At 38.0% G+C, this 22,632-nt stretch overlaps 1 protein-coding gene and 1 pseudogene across 1 annotated transcript in view; both read left to right on the top strand.

Moving 5' to 3' along the window:
* Window positions 1–22,632, top strand: part of CCDC158 (coiled-coil domain containing 158) — a 79,973-nt gene that overhangs the window by 18,712 nt on the left and 38,629 nt on the right. The window contains exons 8-14 of the mRNA XM_036337032.1: window positions 1,391–1,501; window positions 4,116–4,230; window positions 10,632–10,751; window positions 12,183–12,380; window positions 13,553–14,035; window positions 19,273–19,462; window positions 21,732–21,884. Coding sequence (XP_036192925.1) covers window positions 1,391–1,501; window positions 4,116–4,230; window positions 10,632–10,751; window positions 12,183–12,380; window positions 13,553–14,035; window positions 19,273–19,462; window positions 21,732–21,884 — 1,370 coding nt within the window. The remainder of the gene's footprint in view (window positions 1–1,390; window positions 1,502–4,115; window positions 4,231–10,631; window positions 10,752–12,182; window positions 12,381–13,552; window positions 14,036–19,272; window positions 19,463–21,731; window positions 21,885–22,632) is intronic.
* LOC118661569 lies at window positions 22,517–22,615 on the top strand (annotated as a pseudogene).

Here is a 22,632-nt window from a genome sequence, read left to right as displayed (position 1 = left end):
AAAAAAATTATTCGGACACTTGTTAAAACAGTAGGGAAGGCCCAGCCAACGTGGCTCAGTGGTTGAGCGCCAACCTATGAACCAGGAGGTCACGGTTCAATTCCTGGCCAGGGCAGATGCCCAGGTTGCAGGCTCAATCCCCAGTGTGGGTCCTGCAGGAGGCAGCCAATCAATGATTCTCTCTCCCTCTCCCTTCCTCTCTGAAATCAATAAAAATATATTTTTTAAAACACACACAACACAAAACAGTAGGGAAGATTTTATTCAAAACTATTGAAATAGGAGTGTGGGAAGCCAGTTCCAGCATGATAGGAAGGCTGAATCTGGGAATGGCTGATGGCATTTCCCCAAACCTGAATAGGATACATAAAATTGTTTGTTTGCTGACAGACAGCTCAGGACATCTTAATCTACATGTTTTTGCCTCCTACTGGCCAAACACCTGAACATCCGTAGGCTAATTCCCCCATTCTGACAATGCCTCTGTATACAAAACCCTGACTCTTTGAAGTGTGTATCTCTGCCTCGCCTCAGGACAATTTGTGTTAATAAAAAGCATGGGGTTCTGAGACCAGGAGATCTTAGTTTCCTTTAAACTAGGCTCCTCTGACCCCCAAATGCCTTTCAAAATTATATTTCATCTCTGGACTCCTATTTAATCTATGCACAGCCTTCTCTAGATTTCCTGAACCCTTCTTAATGCTGGAACAAGAACCCTGGCATAGGAGTTTGCATTAAAGAGAGATCAGGCTCAACTGCTAGGACAAGGACAAGCCAGGATTCATAGCAAGAAGCAGGGTGAGAGGGTCATCAGGTGAAAATTGCCAAGAGGATAAACCAAGGGTGAGGGGATTCTCACTAAACTGACTTAGCAAGATTCTTACTAAGCCCAGGCATATTAAGGGGGTGCAGGGAGGCGGGAGGGCCTAGTTGCGAAGCAGGCTCAGAAGAGCCTGACTAAAGTTTGGTCAAGGAGAAAACCTTTGTCCCTCATTTGTTGGCAAATCTGACCTGAGCAAATGTAAAGCTTTTTATCGTCTTTATGATTTAGTGAATTATTTTAAAGCCTGTTGTTGCATTAGTAATATGTTTGGCCTATAGGACACTTCCCCAGATCTCTCTGGGGATATCATATAATATATAGCCCTTATAATTTATTACCTTTGTAAAATTTTTTAAAATTCTGAATTTCAAAACCTAGCTGGTCCCCAAAGGATTTAGATAAAGGACTCTATACCTAACTTAGACAGTTGTAGTAAAAAGAGCAGCATATTCAAAGCCAAAACAAAATTTGAGAGTATTGAAAATTATTAATTTTTTGCATAATTTACACACATAATCTTCTGTATCAAATAGCAGTCACCACTTTTTTTTTTTTTTTTTTTTACAGGATTGAGCAGTTAATAAGTGAACATGAAATAGAAATAACAGGACTCACTGAGAAAGCTAGCAGTGCTCGAAGCCAAGCCAATAGTATCCAAAGTCAACTGGAAATCATTCAGTATGTGTGTTCTAGTGGTTTGAAATTGAGTCATAATCTTCATTTTAAGTTTATTTTCTGCTTTGAGCTCTTTTTAAAATTGCTTAATAATTGATTTCACAAGAAAGTAAAACTTTTCTAACATTTAAATGAATAGAAAAGATACTTAACATATAGGTAATGTTATATGACCATATCAGGAGTATTATTTTAAATATTTGGACCTTTGGGGGTTGGATGTTTTAAATATTGTTCATGTTTTAACTGACAGTATAAAACAAACACATTATGTGTGTATAAATATATATAAATAAAAAGTATATGCATATAAATAATTTTATAATTTGAGCTTATGTGTTGAAACCTTTTATATGGACATTTTCAGTTATACACAAAAGTAAAGAGAAAATAGTTTCATGAACTCCCATCTACACATCACATAGCTTTAATAGTTAACATTTTTGAGCTTTTTTTCTTAATTTTTATTTTTAAACCATTTATTGTTGAGAGTTTTACATATGTCCCCCCTTTCCCCTCCCTATTGCCCCCTTCACCTGGATGCCACCCCACCCCAGGCCTTCACCACCCTATTTATTGTCTGTGTCCATAGGTAATGCATATATGCATATAAATTCTTCAGTTAATCTCTTCCTGCTCCCCTCTCTTTCCCCTTCCCTCTGAGATTCATCAGTTTGTTCCATATTTCCATGCCTCTGGTTCTATTTTACTCATTAGTTGTTGTTTTTTTCCATTAGATTTCTTGTTCATTTATTTTGATTTTTAGATCCAATTGCTAATAGATAAGTATTTACTGCCATTTTATTGTTCATATTTTTTATCTTTCCTCCTCCTCCTCCCTCTCCTTCTCCTTCTTCTTCTTCTTCTTCTTCTTCTTCTTCTTCTTCTTCTTCTTCTTCTTCTTCTCCTTCTTCTTCTTCTTCTTCTTCTTCTTCTTCTTCTTCTTCTTCTCCTCCTCCTCCTCCTCCTCCTTCTTAAAGAAGACCCTTTAACATTTCATGTAATTATGGTTTGGTGGTGATGAGCTCCTTCAGCTTTTTGTTGTCTGTGAAGCTCTTTATCTGACTTTCAATTCTAAATGATAACTTTGCTGGGTAGAGTAATCTTGGTTATAGGTCCTTGCTTTTCATCACTTTGAATATTTCTTGCCACCCCCTTCTTGCCTGCAAAGTTTCTGTTGAGAAATCAACTGGCACTTATATGGGCACTCCCTTATAAGTAACTAACTGCTTTTTTCTTGTTGATTTTAAGATTCTCTCTTTGTCTTTAACCTTTGGCATTTTATTTATGATCTGTCTTCGTGTGGGCCTCTTTAGGTTCATCTTGTTTGGGACTCTCTGTGCTTCCTGGACTTGTATGTCTATTTCTTTCACCAGATAGGGGAAGTTTTCTGTCATTATTTTTTCAAATAGGTTTTCAATTTCTTGTCCCTCTCTTCTCCTTCTGGCACCCCCATGATGTGATTATTGGTACATTTGAAGTTGTCCCAGAATCTCCTTACACTTTCTTCATATTTTTGGGTTCTTTTTTATTTTTGCTGTTTTGATTGGGTGTTTTTTCCTTCCTCATATTCCAAATGCTGATTTGATTCTTGGCATCCTCTACTCTATTGTTGATTCCCTGAAAATTATTCTTCATTTAAGTTAGCATATGCTTCATTTCTGACTGGTTCTTTTTTATGTTGTTGAAGTTCTCACTAAGTTCCTTGAAGTTCTCATTAAGTTTCTTGAGCATCCTTATAACCATTGTTTTGAACTCTGTATCTGATAGTTTGCTTGCTTCCCTTTCATTTAGTTCTTTTTCTGGAGATTTCTTTTCTTTCATTTACAACATGAGTTCTTGGTCTCTGCATTTTGGCTGCTTTGCTGTGTATGCTTCTATGTATTATGTATAGCTGCTCTTTCTCCTGGAATTGGTAGAGTGGCCTTGTGTTTTAGGTGTCTTATAGAACCCAGTGGCTCAGCCTCCTGTCACCTGAGCTGGGCAGTCTAGGAGTACCCCTGTGTGGGCTGTGTGTACTGTTTTGTTGTAGTTGAGATCTTGATTGTTGTTGGCATCACTGGGAGGGATTAATCCCCAAGCCAATCAGCTGTGTGGGCCAACTTAATTACATGGAAGAATTGCTGTGCAGGAGATGCCCCTATGGAGCAGGACTTTCTTCAATGGGGCTGGGACCCACTGTTCCTTATGGGGGGGCCTCTGCAGCCAAGATATCCCCTCCCAATTAAAAAAAATGCCACATGTGGGTTTCAAAACAGCCTGTTCTATGTCTCCATCCCTCTTATCGATCTCAATGTGGCTTCATTAATTCTCTAGTTGTAGGGCTTCCATTCAGCCAGATTTCAAGTGGTTCTGAAGGCTGGTTGTTCTGTGGTTTAGCTGAAATTTTGATGTGGTTGTGGGAGGTTGCGAGTACTGCATTTATCACCATCTTGGCCCTCCCTCTATCAATGCATTTTTGAGCTTTAAAGAAGCAATTTTGGAAGACAAAGATGATCAGCTTAATAATGCCATATAGAATAGCTAGTGGAAGTATCTAAAATCTAGAGTGTGCTTAGGTATCACACTTATTCTTAGTTTGCTCTTTGATTTTATTCCCCCTTTAAACCCTTCTTAGAGAACAAGCAAGAAACCAAAATGCAATGTATATGCGTCAACTCAGTGATCTGGAATCTACTGTTTCTCAGCTCCGTTCTGAATTAAGAGAAGCCAAAAGGATGTATGAAGACAAGGTGAGTTTAGATTTTGCTTCTCTGCTTCTAGAGGTTATTATACACAGAATCAATTATATAGTGTTTATAGTTTATTTTAAAATGAGAAATCAAAGTAATCATTTCAAGTTAAAAACACTTTATAAGATGGATGCCAACTAAGTTTTATTTTAATTATTTGCTCACATTAATTCATTCTTAGAAAAATGTTTTTGCATACTCAGTTTTCTAAAGACGAAGGCCCTTTTAGTTGCTTTTACAAGGCTTAGCTTTGGCATATGCTGGTTCAGTACCAGCTGCTCTCCTCCTACCACTCGGTACTTTAGGGGCTACCTCCTCTCTTACTTTAACTCCTACTTATCACTCTGCAGTTAGAAAACTGAATTAACTTTAAGATTAGTCTAAATAAAAATAACTAGGAAGTTAATTCTTCATCTCTTTTTATGCAATTCCTCTTAAAATCAGATATTCATTAATGTTTTACTTATTTATTGATTTTTCTTCCTTTTTTTCTTTTCTTTTTTTCATCGATGTTTTATATTGTTGTTTTCTCTCACATTTCATAGCTAAAGAGAAGTGTTCATTATCATTATCAACCATTTTCTAGATCTTAGGTTTTTATTAGTTTCAAGCCTTTATAACACAGGAGAGACTCTACAGAACAGTCAAAGAGCTGCCATTCAGAGAAGCACGTGTTCTTTCTTCCAAGTACATGCCCGTTTGCCTGGGACAGTCCCAATTTACACCTGCTATCCCAGTGTCCTGGGTTGTGAATTCCACCTTTGTCTCCAAAGTGTCCCAGTTTGGAAGATACATTCCATATGTAGTCATCCTACCTATAAGAGAACCTAGAGTTATAACCATCACTGTTAGCAATTTCTCACACCCTAGTTTATTGAGAAAATAAACAGTATAAGGAAAATGCCAGATTTCCTTTATAAAAGTATCCAATTCTGCAGCATAACAGTTCAAGAAAAAAATCTTCTTATGGGAAGAGGCAATTTAGTATTGTAGCACTGATTATTCCACCATTTGCCTTCTTTTGAACACCCCTTTTAATTACCACTGTCACCCCTGCGCTGGCCACAGGAGGGGGCTGTTTCTCCTAGTTTCTCTGATTCAAGCATGTAATACAAGATCTTGATCTTAATTTCCAGTGGCACAGCTAAAATAAGAATGGAAAATTTAGACATGACTTTACTAAAGTCTACACAATAAAGAGCAATATGAAACTATATAATGTCAGTTATGAGATTTGGATCCTCTACAGCAGTGCTTTGAAACATTGTGATCACTATCCACAGTAAGAAACATAGTTGCCTTTCTGATCCAGTACACTCAACTGAAGCAAGTTTCACAAAACAGTATTTACCCTGTTACATATGCTGCTGGTTCTTTTCTGTCCTCTTCAGATGCTGTCTGATGCTTCTACATTGATTTCCTAATTCACTGGTGGTTCCAGTGTGACTAACACTGCACTGCAAATCTCTTGGCTTCACTCTTAGCCTAAATCCTGTGCCAAGGTCATTTACACCCTGACACCTAGGAGCAGCCTTAAGGGACCTGAGACTGCTTATGTGTCAAGCCCAAGAAACAAAAGCCCAGGGAGAAGCATTTGTTTTTTCCTGCCCCTCTCAGGCCTGCTTGTGTTCTAGTCTCTTTTCTCAGGCTGAGCTTCCTCCTGAAGATTGATAGTGGGAATATCTACCCCTTTCTGGGCAGGCCAAGCCTACACAAAAGGTCTTGATCTCACCCTGCAGGTTCCTGATTTCAGGACAGCATGGGGTGGAGGGTGCTTTACTACTCAGATCTGGAGGAGGGCAGCACATGGACAGAACTGAGGACTGACAGTATGACAGCTAGGGAGGAAATAGGATCCTTGTTGTGTTATAGTCCAGTATAATAGCTGTTATTGATCACTACTCAACTCATTCTGAAAAGATTAAATATTCATTGTTTATTGACAAATGAAACCCTTTGAAAGGTCATGAAGTATTAAAACTCATTATTTCTCTTGTATGATTTGAAATTGCTGTAGCTTTCCATTGTAATGTCTCTTGGAGAAATTATCCCTTCATAAGCTAATATGCATACAGACTGATACAAAACATCATGCTGCTCAATTCCAAAGCAGGCATGGTGGAAAATTTTAGCAAATACTAAATATACATCTAAATAATGCAAAAATAGTTTCTGAGTTTTTATAAACATCTCTTTGGCATTGTAAAAGCAAGCATAAACATCCAGATAAATGACGACATGAACTTTTTGTATGAATGTTTTGAGGTCATATAGACACAAACATGATATTAGAATTATTATCTTATTTTGTTCTAATGTAAACCGGAATTTTGACAATCTTAAACAGTCAACGTTAAAAGAAATAAGGGGGCATATCTGATTAATTAATTTAACCCAGACCACTGAGATTTATCATGCAGCATTTTGAATCTAATTTAGTTGGCACCTGATTGATGGGTAACTAGAGTTTCTTAATAGTAACTCCCTTTAGACAGGGAGCACTGGGAGATGGTTATCCTGCCATGTCCACAGAGGTTTGAACATATTCTGGCCTGAAGGGCATTAGTGCGTGGCATAGCTGAGCTAGGAAGATCAAACAACTTAACCATAGGATCGCATTTTGGGGTCACGAAAAGTGTCGCTGTTATAACTGGTTTTTGTTATAATGAACTGGATATAGAATCTAAAAAACACAGATTCTCCTGTTTATTTTCGTGTACCTTGACTTTACATACTAAAGCCTGTTAAAACTTTAAAATCTATTTTATTTTTCACTGCTTCAGTGCACATTTTAGTATATACTGTCCAAATAACAATAAAAAAAGCATCAAAGAAAATAATAAATAAAAGTTGTGATTAAAAGTGAGACTTGTTAAAAAAGAAATTTATACGCGTGTGTAGATATTACATATCAAGATATTTTATGAGAAGCAGTATTAGCATTTTTTTCCTGAGGCCATATTCCTTCAGATAAAAAATATTTATCATTTTAAAAAATTTATGACATGACAGGTCTGAAAAAAACTTTTCCAGCTAGAATGCATAAATTATGAGAAAATTTGTTTAGGAGGACCTTGTTTCTCTTCAGATTAACAAAAGTATTTTCATATTGATAAAAATAGAAGTTGTGTTTTGAAGAAAATTTTAGACGTAGCTTTTGTAGCTTACAGAAGTGTTTTACTGTAATGCTTTTTTCTATTCTTCTCTTTCCATTTTAGGAGAGCCTCCAGAATTCCCCTTTACGAATTTGGACCAGTAGAAGCTGTCACTATTGGCTCTGTAGATTTGGCTTTACTCTTAACTTTCGCTTTTTTACAACAAAAATATCTCATAATCTTGATGATAAGCTGATTTTTCCTACTTTGGAAGCATTTGGGGAGGAATTTCATACTCAAAAAGCGAAGATTTAGTAGCACTGGCTGGAGCTGTATGCTGTGCAGGAAGATTCTGTGCAAACCCCTTTGCACAGTTCTGCCAATGCACCTCGTGCTGACCCGCAGCACCCCTTATTATTCCGCGTCTGTGTTTTGAGCACAGAAAACAAAAGGATCCAATTCGATATGATTGGTAATATCTCTAAAATCACTGAATGATTAGAATGAGATCCCAATACTTATTTGGCCAGTGATCAAAAACTAAGAGATTAATAGATGGTGAAAGGGAAAACCAGTGCTGCTATTTAAAAAGAAAAGAAGAAGAAGAAAAAAAACCTTTAATACATCTCAGATGTCAGTATTTATTATGGACATTTTAAAAGGCTTTCTTTATAGTGTTGTTGTTGTTTTTACAGCTGTTTGTATCAGCTCAGCTGCTACATAATGGTTTTCCCTTTCACTCTCCATTCATCTTCTTGATTGATTGATTAATATAAATATTTTTATTCTAAAAAGTGAAAGGTAAAAGCAGAGCTATAGCAGCTGAGTCAGTACTGACAACTACCAAACAAATGTTCCTGCAGGGGTCTGGAGGAACTTCCGATACTTCACCTTAGACGGAAAGATAACTTGGCTCTTTTAGTTTTGGTCTCATACATTTTATCGTCAAGCTTGATGTTATCAGATGGTCATCCAAATATTTTTTTAAAAATGAAAACAGACATAAAATAACAAGTTTTAATTTAAGCTTTTAAAGCACATATACAAATACTGTGCTCAATGATAGAAAGAGTTTTGTGCCAGGCTAGCTATGAGTGGAAAATGTTTTTAGTCATATGAGTAAGTTTTCGAGTCAAAAGTGTACTTATTAAATTTATAGCTCAAAATATGGTTTCTTTGATTGTATTTTGGTCCCAAAGATAGATGGGAAATATAGAATTTTAGCTTTATCAATACTGTTCTTCTCATGTGAAAAAGTATTTAGAAGCAGAATTGAAAAGAATTTGAAAGATCATCAAGAATATCTTTTTTCAATTATAGATGAAAAATATTGAGACTCAAAGAGGTTATGTGACAGAGCCTGGATCAGAACTTAAGATGTTTGACTCTTAGCCTGATCACATTGACTCTCTGATCACATCTGTTGATCCAAAGTAAAAGTTGGTGTTTTTTCCCCTAAGTATTCCTAGTATCTTTATTAAGTGTGTGCTAACTTAGTCTTTCCTAATAATAATAGAACTGAGGAGATTATATAAACTGGTATTATTCATTCATTTTCCTTAGGAGGCTATTTGTGCTACAGAGGTTGAGTTGTGGGGCTTTTTTTCTATATATGCCCCCTAGGAGCACAAAGGTGAAAGTACTTTATAGGATTATTAGACTCTATGAACACGTTTCTATCCATAGCCTAATATTTTATATATACCTAATTCTTGTGAAATACTTTTTATATATAACATACAACCAAAGTTAAAACAAAATTTTAAAATATATCCAATGTAAATATTAACTAACATTTACATTCCAATTCCTGTAGGCTGTGATACTGCTCTGTAGGTAAATGTGAAACTGTTTGATAATTCTATATTAGTACTTTCTTAAGTCATATATATATATATATATATATATATATATGTGTGTGTGTGTGTGTGTGTGTGTGTGTGTAGATAAAGATATATAACTTCTATGTATGCATACTCATTTATCAATGACATAGTTACATTATGTGTGTATAATATGATTAATAAATGTGTGTAGAATTAATAAATGAAGATCTTAAATGAACCTAGTCTAGGTAAAAATAGTCATCAAGAAAAAGTTAGTCTTGCTCATATGTTCTCTAAGAAGGTTTAATCACAGTGTACCATCCAAACACATCAACAAGTTCTATTCTTTTTTTTTTTAAAATATATTTTATTGATTTTTTACAGAGAGGAAGGGAGAGAGATAGAGAGTTAGAAACATCGATGATGAGAGAAACATCGATCAGCTGCCTCCTGCACATCTCCTACTGGGGATGTGCCCGCAACCCAGGTACATGCCCTTGACCGGAATCGAACCTGGGACCTTTCAGTCCGCAGGCCGACACTCTATCCACTGAGCCAAACCGGTTTCGGCAACAAGTTCTATTCTTGACATAGAAGTTTAGGAAGCCTGTTGAATAGATGCCTTAGAAGTAAGAAGAAATATATAGTATTAGTGCAGACATGAAAGATGTCTTATCGCTGGAAAGTAGATGATGAAATAGTATTGTAGTATCACATTAAAGATCAGCTAACATTACATAACACTAAGTAGCAACATGTTCTTATCAATTTAATATCTCAGTATCTAAATTATGAATTTCTGTGACTCAACTAAAATCTAAGCTGAGTCTCCATCCTCTGAGATCTTAACCTCTTAGCTACAGGCTGTTAACAGTGATGGGCCTTCCAGCAGGTCATAGAAATGCATGGTCCACAGATCAAACAGCTGCCCTATCTGTGTGAAAAAAATACACCTACAAAAACCCTTTAAAATTGGTGTTTATCTCATTTTATAAAGAAAATTAGGATGGGAATATATAATATGTATACAAATGTATTAATATATTTATGTAATATATAAAGTCACCCTTTCATAATAGAGTGACTATATAATAATGACAGTAACTAAAAACTTGTTGCCATTCATTATTTTACATTCAAAGCCTTTTATTACTGACACACTGATATTCTGCAACAAAATAGTTCTTCTAAATATAATACATTTCATTTATGTAGGCTTGATGTATTTATGCCACATCAAGCTTCCTTAAATAGCAAATGATAGAACACCTAGTCACAGAAGCTAAATTTTGAATGTTTCATTTGGCTAATTTTATTTGGCCAAATTCTACATAGATCTTAAGTTTAGAAAACTTTGCAAACCATATCACAATAAAGTTTTATTCTTGCCCCCTAAATAATATTCGCTTTCCAAAGGCTCTGTTTGTTTCATGTTGCCCACTGCCATCGTCGGAGTGCTTGATTTGTGCTTCCCTCTCAGATAGAAGAGCTGGAGAAGCAGCTGGTCCTGGCCAACTCGGAGCTAACTGAAGCGCGGACGGAGCGCGACCAGTTCAGTCAGGAGTCGGGGAATCTGGACGATCAGCTTCAAAAGCTGCTGGTGAGATTATGCTCTAGAATATGACCGACATTAATTCTGGGAAGTTTTTCACCAAAATATTTCACATAACTAGTTTCATTTATAAAATTACAATTTTCACAAAATATTTGTGCATACATATAAAGTTACTCAAGTTTTGCATATAAAATATAATATTCTATATTTTACCTTTTTCTTCCTTTCTTAAGTAGAACTGTCATGGCTTAAATGTTAAGTGAAGCTGATCTTCAAAGAACCATAGTTTTCAACTAGATACTACATTCTGCTAAATTGAAGTAGTGTTACGTATTCATTTCAAAGCAAAATAACATTTAAAACACAAATTATGTATATAGAAAATTTGAATGGAAATTTAGGTTAAATATTTTTTAAAGAATGAAAAGGGAATTCTGATCATTGTAAATCAGCCTCTGTTAGAGGTTCTTAGGCTGAGAAATTTGGAGAAGAAAATGTTTGGTAACCCTTTGTGTGATCCACGGGACAGTGGAATATGTTTCTCTCTTACTTGCTAACCCCATTCTAGGGAACAGTGCTCTCCGCGGGTAGCACCGTTCTTCTTAGGCTGACACAGACTTGAGTATCGCCAAAGGCAGAGCTGGCAACTGTGTGCACAAAGTTCCAGACTGGGGGATAATCTTTCTCTCCCTCCTATTGCCTGTTTCCAATCCTTTCTCTATATACACCCAGTGTTCCAAACACATGCCCCTTTCCGGTCCCTTCTTCCTAATCTCTGCATCTCCATACTGTCCCCAAGGTCCAACTCACATGCCTTCTCGAAGCATTTTGATCTCCTTAGTGATTTCTCTCTGCTAGTCCTTAGCTCTGTCTCTAATGAAAAACCACTTCCAGTTATTTGTGTCTCTTATCTTTCTCTTTGGGTGATAAGTCCTTTAAGATCTATGAGTCTTTGTTTCTCCTATTCAGTTGAGTTTTTGCTAACAGTAGATACTCTCTATAGAATGTATTTTTTTTAGTAACTGAAGAGGGAGGTAATTCTATTCACAGCTCAACTGCTATTCCAATCCTAGTACGGACACTAGTCTGCATTTCTGAATCAGTAACCCCAATTCCCTCAACCTTTTGAGCATTTCTTTATTACAGGAACACACTTGATGTGAAACATAATACCTTTGTTAGAAAATTCAAAACTTAAAAACAGATAACTTTAAAAATCTACTGTGTTTTCCTTTCATTACATATTATTTGGGGTCCAGTTCATTGAGATTTACTTGTAATGCTAAAAATTACAAGTAAGCAAAATGTCAACTTATTTTTCTAGGAAATGTTCATAATCAAGCTATTAAAAAGAAACCTAATTCCAAAATCAAAGTATTCTCAAATCACATAGAAACTCCAAAGATGACATAAGGAACATAGCGTTTTATTTTTATTATTTGCTGCTAAGGGGGAAACACACCTCACTTCTTGTAGGCCGATCTCCATAAGCGAGAGAAGGAGCTGAGTCTGGAGAAGGAGCAGAACAAGCGTCTGTGGGACCGGGACACCGGCAACAGCATCACCATTGACCACCTGCGGCGGGAGCTGGACGACAGGAACATGGAGGTGCAGCGCCTGGAAGCCCTCCTCAAGGCCATGAAGAGCGAGTGTCAGGGCCAGATGGAACGGCAGGTCAGCAGGACGCGGGACAGCTTCTCAAAATGGTCTCTTGGGGGTGAGGGGATGATGTATTTTATGTCTCATTGGTAAAGCTTTAACAAAAACACACACGTATGAGCCTAAAATAGTTCTAAAGTAGAGCTGTGGCTTCTATGAACAAGCTTTAAACACCTGTGATTTCAATATTTTTGACCACTTATTAAATTTAAAATGTTAAGCTTTTTCTCATTTGTGTCCATTGTTGAGTAATGAAACTCCCGCCCAGTTGCCTTTTTCACCTAGAATTTGGTACCCTAATACTGCTTATCTCAGAGAAGCATCAAACCATAGGGAGAGCTTAGGAACAGCCGAGTGGAAGGTTTCTCGGGGAAACCTTTGGTTTTGTTTTTACTTTTCTCCAAGCGGATTGAGTGCACAGGATGGTGCACTCCAGGTCAGTGCACCAGTAGGGAGGTATGGTGCACTCGTTAAGAGTGTGGCCCTCAGCACTGGAAGGACATGGTTCCATTGCCACTTGCTGTCACAGAGACATAAAAAGCACCACACACACACACACACACACACACACACACACACACAGCATCCCACAGAAGAGTAACCTTCCCAAATGTGAAAGCAAACCAAAGGGACCGGCCTTGGCTTAGACCCAGGCAAAGCCATTTTCCTATTGTCTGGCTGGCCCAATCTGGGAAAGAAGAAAGATGAAAGAAGCGATTAGAATTTAGAATCTTACTCTTTTTCCTAACAAGGACCAGAGAATGTGAAAATATGCTGGATAAAAGCCTTTATTCACTTTTCCCTAAGGGGTAGAATTAAAGAGCAGATTGATGGGAAATAGAAAAGGCAGTTATCTACAACCCTACCACACTTCCCCCCGTTGCCAGTGTTATCTTAATTTAAATTGGTACAGAAAACATCCTCAGAGGGATCTTCCTAAGATCCCCACACTAGACAACCCTTTTGGAGGAACATTAATATTTAATTAAGGCCTCTCCACCTTGGTCTAATTAATACATGTCAGCCTATGATCTATAGGAGTTCTGAGAGCAAAATGATTTGAGTTGGTCTAAGTAATTATTATCCGATGAATGATTGCATGTGGTTAAGCTAGCTTGTTATACCTCTTGAGGTTACCGCTACCTATCTGCCCAAATCCATGAAATTCTTTTTTCTTTAACGATCAGATGGCAGCAATTCAAGGAAAGAATGAAAGCCTAGAAAAAGTGTCCTCCTTGACCGCTCAGCTTGAATCCACCAAAGAGATGCTCCGCAAAGTCGTAGAAGAGTTGACAGCCAAGAAAATGACCCTGGAGAGCTCCGAGAGGACCGTGTCGGACTTGACCGCTTCCCTCCAGGAAAAAGAGAGAGCCATTGAGGCCACCAACGCGGAGATCACCAAGCTGCGCTCCCGGGTCGACCTGAAGCTGCAGGAGCTGCAGCACCTGAAGAATGAAGGGGATCACCTCAGAAACGTGCAGGCGGAGTGCGACGCCCTCAAGCTCCAGATGGCCGAAAAGGACAAGGTCATCGAGATTCTGCGACAGCAGATCGAAAACATGACACAGCTGGTGGGCCAGCATGGGCGAACTGCCGGTGCCATGCAAGTAGAAAAAGCTCAGCTCGAGAAGGAGATTAATGATAGGAGGCTGGAACTACAGGAATTCAAGGTCTGTAGAGTCTTTTTGTGGTGTAGCTTCTGAAATATCTTTTCCCCATGAATAAGTCTGACCTAATTTACTGAAAAGGGGTTTCGTAAAGACAATGTATAGACACTGAACTTCTTTGAAAGTGTTTGTATCTATGTGCATCAGTGTGTTTTTTGTGAGAAAGGACCCATACTTTTATTTACTTTTATTTTTATTTTTTTTAAAATATATTCTATTGATTTTCTACAGAGAGGAAGGGAGAGGGATACAGAGTTAGAAACATAGAGGGTTAGGGTTAGGGTTAGGGTTAGGGTTAGGGTTAGGGTTAGGGTTAGGGAAAGAAACATCGATTAGCTGCCTCTTGCACACCCCTACTGGGGATGTGCCCGCAACCAAGGTACATGCCCTTGACCAGAATCGAACCTGGGACCCTTGAGTCCGCAGGCCGATGCTCTATCCACTGAGCCAAACCGGTTAGGGCAAGAAAGGACCCATACTTTTATTAGGTTCCAAACAAAGTGGACCAACAATGGTTCAGAACTACCCATAAAGTTAAAAAATCAGAAAATTCACAACTCCTTTTTTTTTTTTAATTAAATCTTTATTGTTCAGATTATTACAGGTGGACCTCTTTTTTCCCCCCCATAGCTCTCCTCCACCCAGTTCCCAACCCACCCTCTGCCCTTACCCCTCCCACTGTCCTCATCCATAGGTGTATGATTTTTGTCCAGTCTCTTCCTGCACCCCCACACCCCTTTCGCCCCAAGAATTGTCAGTCCACTCCCTTTCCATGCCCCTGGTTCTATTATATTCACCAGTTTACTCTGTTCATCAGATTTTTTATTCATTTGATTTTTAGATTCACTTGTTGATAGATATGTATTTGCTGTTCATAATTTTTATCTTTACCTTTTTCTTCTTCTTCTTCTTAAAGAATACCTTTCAGCATTTCATATAATACTGGTTTGGTGGTGATGAACTCCTTTAGCTTTTCCTTATCTGTGAAGCTCTTTATCTGATCTTCAATTCTGAATGATAGCTTTGCTGGATAAAGTAATCTTGGTTGTAGGTTCTTGGCATTCATCACTTTGAATATTTCTTGCCACTCCCTTCTGGCCTGCATAGTTTCTGTTGAGAAATCAGCTGACAGTCATATGGGTACTCCCTTGTAGGTAACTGACTTTTTTTCTCTTGCTACTTTTAAGATTCTCTCTTTGTCTTTTGCTCTTGGCATTTTAATTACGATGTGTCTTGGTGTGGCCCTCTTTGGATTCCTTTTGTTTGGGGTTCTCTGCACTTCCTGGACTTGTAAATCTATTTCACCAGGTAGGGGAAGTTTTCTGTCATTATTTCTTCAAATAGGTTTTCAATATCTTGCCCTCTCTCTTCTTCTGGCACCCCTATAATTCTGATGTTGGTACGCTTAAAGTTGTCCCAGAGGCTCCTTACACTATCTTCATATTTTTGGATTCTTTTTTCTTTTTGCTTTTCCAGTTGGGTATTTTTTGTTTCTTCGTATTTCAAATCTTTGACTTGATTCTTGGGATCCTCTTGTCTGCTGTTGGATCTCTGTATATTATTCTTTTTTTCAGTCAGTGTATGCTTAATTTCTAGTTGGTCTTTTTTCATATCCTCCAGGGTCTCACTAAATTTATTGGCGGTTTCCAGAAAATTCTTGAAAAACCTTATCAACGTGGTTTTGAACTCTATATCCAGTCGTTTGCTTTCCTTCATTTCTGTCATTTGTGACCTGTTTCTTTGTCTCCACATTTTTTATACTTCCCTGTCTTGGTAGAGTGGCTTTGTGTTCTAGGTGTCCTATAGGGCCCAGTGGCTCAGCCTCCCCAATTACCTGAGGTGGACACTCTTGGTGCACCCCTTTGTGGGCTGTGTGCACAGTCTTGTTGTAGTTAAGCCTTGATTGTTGTAGATATCACTGGGAGGAATTGACCTCCAGGCCAATTGGCTGTGTCTGCAGTGGGAGAACTTCTGTGCTGAAGACACCCTTCTGGGGCAAGACTTGCTTCAGTAGGGCTTTGGTGCTCACTGAGTCTGCCCCCTGAGTGTGTCCCTTATGGATCTGAGGAGTTGTAATCTAGATGGTACCACTCCGACCACTGGGTACACTGGCTCTTAGATCTAAGGAGGTGCTAATTTAACCTCTGCCTGAGGTTCCCAGCAGGAGCTACGAAAAGATCTGCAGATTCCCCTTCCTTTTTTGGAGTTTGGAGGTGCCCAGATGAGGCCCAGTTGTGAAGCAACGCAAGCTGCTGTGGGGCCTTGGGCCTTCTCTTGGAAGTTCTGGGTCTGCCTGGCCCAGCTGCAGTTTGTTAGGTAATTTTCAGGTTGCAAAGGGCCAGGGCATTCATATGCAAAAGCTTCTGCGCAGCCTGGGTGGGGCGGGGTCTTGGAATCAACAGGGCGGAGCAAGCAGCTATGGCAGATCCTCAGCCCTGCCTTAAGGGGCCCTGCATCTCAGTGTCCCGGTAATCCCTGCAAGCACCTCTGAGGGAAAGCCGCCCTCAAGTTCCGAGTTCTGCCTGCTGCCAGACAGTCCAGTTTCTCCCCGTATGAGTCCTGGGTCCCCAGAGACTTCCCGGAACTGGAGTTCAGAGCAGTTGGGAGCTTGTGACTCCCTCCCGATTCAAAAAGAGAGCTGCGTCCTCAGATGCCAACCCCTTTCCGTGCGTGCGTGCTCGAGCCTCTATACCTTTGCACTTTACTTCCACAGCTCCTCTGAGTCTCAGTGTGCTTTTCTCTTTCCTTCTAGTTGTAGAATTTCCACTCAGCCAGCCTTCCTGTAGTTCTGGATGATGTCCGTTTTGTCTTTTCGTTGTATTTTTGAAGTTGTTGTTGGAGGCAGCAGTTTCCAGTGTTTACCTATGCCACCATCTTGGTTTCTCCCACAACTTCTTCAGGAAGCTTTTCCTGATCCCACAATTTAACGTTTTTCTCTCCCTCTTCAGACAAACCTAAATGTGAACCACATCTCCCCCACTCAGTAACTGGAAAACACTGGACTGTTCACTGAATCTGTAAAACAAAACAAAACCAAAACAACAAAAACCCAATAACCTTACTGGGTTACTTGCAGCTTAAATGAGAAATTTTATATCAAACACTTAGCTTAGTTCCTGACCTGTAGAAGATGTTTAGGAAATAATAGTTCCCTTCACCTATTCCATTCTCTGTCTAAAACTTCTATCACTTTACTTGTACCCATTATAACCTGGGTCACATTCCATACTACCCTGTGTGTGTGCTTAAATAGTAGTGTCTCCTCTTGCCTATAAGACTCAGACTTCTTCAAGCAGGTACACATCTTATTCATCTTTATACACCTGCCCCATGTCTTTGTGCCTTTCACCCAGGAGATACTCAGTAAATAGTTATCAAAATTTTAAATTATTGAGTGACTTTTTTAAAAAATTGATTTTCTAAGTTTTGTGTCATCTGTATCTCTGCCTTGGTAACTAATAGGAGACAAATCACATACAATTAATGCTTTTTCCTTTTAGCATTATTGAGATATAATTGACCTGCAGCACTGTGTAAGTTTAAGGGGTACAGCATAATGACTTGACTTACATTTATTGTGCAATGATTGCAACAGTGAATTTAATTAACATTTATCATCTCATAGATACCAAAAAGGAAAGAAAACAATGTTTTCCTCCTTCTGAAAATTTTAGGATCCACCATCTTAGCAATTTTCAAATATACCACACAGCAGTGCTAACTATGGTCACCATGCTATACATTACAGCCCCAGGACTTATTTATCCTGTAACTGGAAGTTTGTACTGTTGGACCCCACCTTTGCCCAGTCCCCCCAATCACAAATCTCACATAAACTTTAGATGCCAGAGTTTCTTCATTCTAAAAATAAGGCCAACTATAGATTATTATCTATCTTATGGAGATATACAAGTTTATTGCATTAAAAAATTAGAATTTTCTAGTGTTAAGCTTTTACTTAATTATATCATAAGAACTTTTTTAAAAGGCCAAAATCACCATGAAAGAGACTTTTAAAGGCATCTTAATGGCTAACCCTTACTTACAATGAAAACTTTAGAATAGGTTTACAGAACATATTAGAGGAAAAAAGATTATTATTCCACCTTCTTATTAAAGAAAAGAGATGAATTTCTAGCATTTTTAATAGTACAAACAAATGAAAGAATCCTATTGAGTCTTACACTTTAAAAAATAAATCAATTTAATCTTTACAAAAACCTTATGAGGCAGGCACATTATTATCCAATTTTACAGATGAGGAAACTGAGACAGGGAGGCATTAGGTAACTTGCCTGTGAGCAGCACTACCTTGGGATTTGGTCCTGTGCAGTATAAGAGTGAATATCACAGGAGTCCCTCAGGATAGTATGGGTTTGGTTTCAGACTACCACAGTGAAGTATCACAATGAAGCAGGTTGTAATCTTATTGCTGGTGTAATCTTGTCTTCAATTTATAAAAAACACAAAATCTATGAATCACAATAAAGTAAAGTGCAATAAAATGAGGTATGCCTGATTATATTTAAGGCCAATAGGCCTTAATTTGAAGGGACAATCTGATGACCAAAAGAGTAAGTTTTTAAAAAATTAAGTATAATCACAGAAAAAAATATACCCACATGTTCATATCTATACCTATATCGATATTTGGAGAAATATACACAAACAGTAGAAATTCTTTTGACAAAAATAATTTTATTTTAAAATGGCATTTGTTTAGAAGCATCTAGGCTGCCTCTGTGATGAGAACTTGAAATGTAATGTGAACCACATACATGATTTTAAAGTTTCTAGTAGACATGCAAAAAGAAACAGGTGAAATTAATAACATATTTTACTTAATATATCCACAATATGGTGATTTTTTTATATTGCAATCAATATAGCAAATTAAAATATTTTACATTTTTTTAAATGTAAAGCCTTTGAAATCTGGAATATTTTATACTTACAACACATCTCTAGTTAGATTAGGTACATTTCAAGTACACAGTAGTCACATGTGGCTAGTGGCACAACTATATGCTGAATTGACTCTAAGGTTAAAAGAAAGGTAAAATATTGCTTTTTTCCCCCACTTACTCTATTGATACTTTATAATAAAACACAAATTTAATATCCTGGGAAATAGTGAAAAGCCATTTATATAGATAGGGTATTAAGACAACATGTTATAACTATATATGCACATAATTTTAATTTCTTACTCTACCCATTGTATTTATCACTATATTTAGATTTTAAAAGATAAAAAAGATTCAAAGATACGAGAGCTGGAGGCCAGAGTGAGTGACCTGGAGCTGGAAAAGGTGAAGCTTGTGAATGCAGGCTCTGAGCGGCTCCGTGCAGTGAAAGACATCAAACAGGAGAGAGATCAGTTATTAAACGAGGTGAAGACTTGTAGGAATGACTTGAACAGCCTTACAGGTATGTCACTTCAGTTCAAATTCTGCTAAAAAAAAAAAATAGCTCTATTGGTGAAGTCCAATGTAGATACTAGAACTATTGCAAAAGAATAGTTCCTCATCCACATGACAAATGTGGATTAATTATGGGGCCCCAGTGGAGGTATTTCATTGCCTGAAATCTGATACTTCTCCTTCAAGAGCTTTCATATCTTGCACTTATTAACTGTTTTTAGTCAGCCCTCAGAGTTCATGAAATTCTTTGCTGAGTTTCCAAGAGAAGGGTGAAGGAAATGGAAACCTTGAGTTCTTTGAGTCAAATACCTTGATTAGAGGTTTAATTATGAAGCAATATGCAAATTATGCACATTTTATGAAAGGAAAAATCCAAGGCTTTAAATTTAAAAATGAAGCACTCCTTGTTCACAATTAGTATGGTAGAGACATCAATTGCTTCACTCACACACCCCACACAAACACATCACAGACACACCACAAACACACCACACATACACACACAGAGTCAATGGTTCCTGAGCATTTACTAAGCCAGATACTGAGAGAGGCCCTATACACACAACAGTGAGGCTCCCAGATAGTTGGTAGCCAGACTATATGGAATGGGTTTCAGTACAGTGGCTGGGGCACAGTGGGTGTGTGCTGAGTGCAGGTGCAGGAGAGGGCAGAAAATCAGCCTCCTTCAGGAGGTGTCATGTGTGTAGGTTTGAAGGGGGAGAAGGAAATTGGCAGGTGAAAAAGAGGTGGACAGGCAATCCAGGCAGAGAGAACATTATGAGCAAAGCCATGAAGGCATGAAATAACATAATGTGACCTCAGAAGTATTTCTTGGAGTAAAAGCCTGAAGGAATGAGGACTAAGAAATGAGGCAGAATAGATAGGCAGAGACAGACAATGTGGAGCCAGCAAAGGGTACTAAGCAAGAGATTGTTGTCATCAAATTTACATTTTAGAAGAAGAGTGTCAGCAGTATATACAGAAAGGCAAGACTAAAGGGACAGGGGCCAGCCAGTAAAGAGGATTTTTCAAGTTCCCAGAGTTCCTGGGAAAATATGGTGAGAACTTGACCTAAGGCAATGGTAGTAAGAATGAGAGGAGAAGGAGGAATTCAGAATGTTTTGGGAGATTGAAATCAACAGTAATTAGTGATTGGAGGGGTTGTGTATGGGTTTCAGGTTTTAAGTTTGAATTATTGGGAAAACAATGATACCAACAACTGAGAGAGGGAAACAAGAAGGAAGGGCAAGTTTGAGGGCAGGAGGGTGAGATGCAATGAGTAGGAGACAAGTTCCAGGGCATCCACATGGAAATGTCTGGTAGACAGAGATCTCACCAAAGAATTCTTGATTCTGTCTGTTTCCTATATATGTAAATCTATTGATCATAAATAAATATCCTATATAATAAAAAGCTAATATGCAAATAGACCAAACAGTGGAATGACCAGTCACTATGACATGCACTGACCACCAGGAGTCAGATGTTCAACATAGGAGCTACCCCCTGGTGATCACTGTGCTCCCACAGGGGGAGTGCTGCTCAGCCAGAAGCCAGGCTCATGGCTGGCCAGTGCAGTAACGGTGGCGGGATCCTCTCCCGCCTCCACGGCAGCGCTAAGGATGTCTGACTGACGGCTTAGGCCCGCTCCCCATGGGGAATGGGCCTAAGCTGTCAGTTGGACATCCTCTGAGGCCTCCCAGACTGCGAGAGGGTGCAGTCCGGGCTGAGGGACACCTCCCCCCCACCCCGAGTGCAAGATTTTTGTGCACTGGGCCTCTAGTATATATAAATGTATAAATATAAAAAGGTAGTTGAGTGTGTGTATATTTTTGTGTTTGAGTGATGAATGCATGCCAGGTATTTTGATAGTTACTGGAGATAAAAAATCAGATAAGACACATGATAATTTCAGGTTACTTATTGTGTCATGGAGATCTAGCTACTTATAGATGATGGTTAAATCTATTGTAGTGAGTATGATAACCCCCCAAAAAAGGTATAAGGTGAAACAGATGTGAGTCAATTACACAGGTGGGAAATAAGCAGTGAATAATAAGTAGGTAGAGGAGGAGGATCCACCAAAGCAGATTTTAAAAAGAGTCAGATACCTGGAAGTGTGTGTACATACATCTAATGTCTGTAACAAATCACAATATGACTTAATGAAGTCTCTTACAGCTCTAAAATTATGTAATCATTACTTACAAATAAAATATACTTCATAACAATGGGATAGAAAAAAAGTAACTCTTATTGACTATCATGTTTTACAGAGGACTACGAAGTCTTAAAAAGGAATTTTCGAAACAAAAGTGAAGAAATGGAAACTACTACAAATAAGCTGAAAATGCAATTAAAATCTGCACAGTCTGAACTAGAACAAACAAGAAATACATTGAAATCAATGGAAGGATCTGATGGTCATGGTATGCTTTATTAGATTTTTTTTGTTTTTAATTTCACTGATCTAGATTTATTAAAAACACAAACCTGGATACATTGCCTGCCATCTCTTCACGTGCCATGTGATGTGAGAGAGATAGCAACAGGTATCACTAATGGGTGCTATAGAGCAGTAGTTTTACTCGTTTTTTGTTTGTTTGTTTGTTTTTTGGGGGGGGAAGAGGGGAATTTCCATGTGCTTATGTATTTGAATATTTCCCTGTAGTTATTTCAATAATTTCTAACAGACTTCCATGCTTATAAATGCCAATTAATTATTTTTAAGACTGTATTGATATGAATACAAGTTACTGATAATTTTCATTCAACTCCTTATTTTTCATGTATTCATTATCTATAAATTATATATCTGTGGCTAATTGTCAATTCCTGGGAAGGAGCCCTGGAACTGAACTGCTAGGATAAGGGTTCCCTTCTCACTTCAACCTGTTCTCTTTTTACCTTGCTGCCCTTATTAGAGAGAGAAGTTTACTGTTTCATATTATTCATATTTTTGGTATGGCTGTATTAGCTGACTATAAAATAAATATTTATCTAAGTAAAGTCTACATTCTTCCATTTCTCAGTATATTTTGATGGCAGATGATTTATATTTGTGCTTATTTCAGCAGCACATACTGGAACGACACAGAGAAGATTAACATGGCGCCGGCACAAAGACGGCATGCATATTTTTTAATTGTTCCATACTTAGTGGTTCGCAGAGGCTCA

The sequence above is a fragment of the Myotis myotis genome, unplaced genomic scaffold, assembly GCF_014108235.1.
Source record: "Myotis myotis isolate mMyoMyo1 unplaced genomic scaffold, mMyoMyo1.p scaffold_m19_p_1, whole genome shotgun sequence".
In the NCBI taxonomy this organism is placed as follows: domain Eukaryota; kingdom Metazoa; phylum Chordata; class Mammalia; order Chiroptera; family Vespertilionidae; genus Myotis; species Myotis myotis.
The sequence above is the reverse complement of the archived record's forward strand: the minus strand, read 5'-3'. Positions and strand labels throughout refer to the sequence as shown.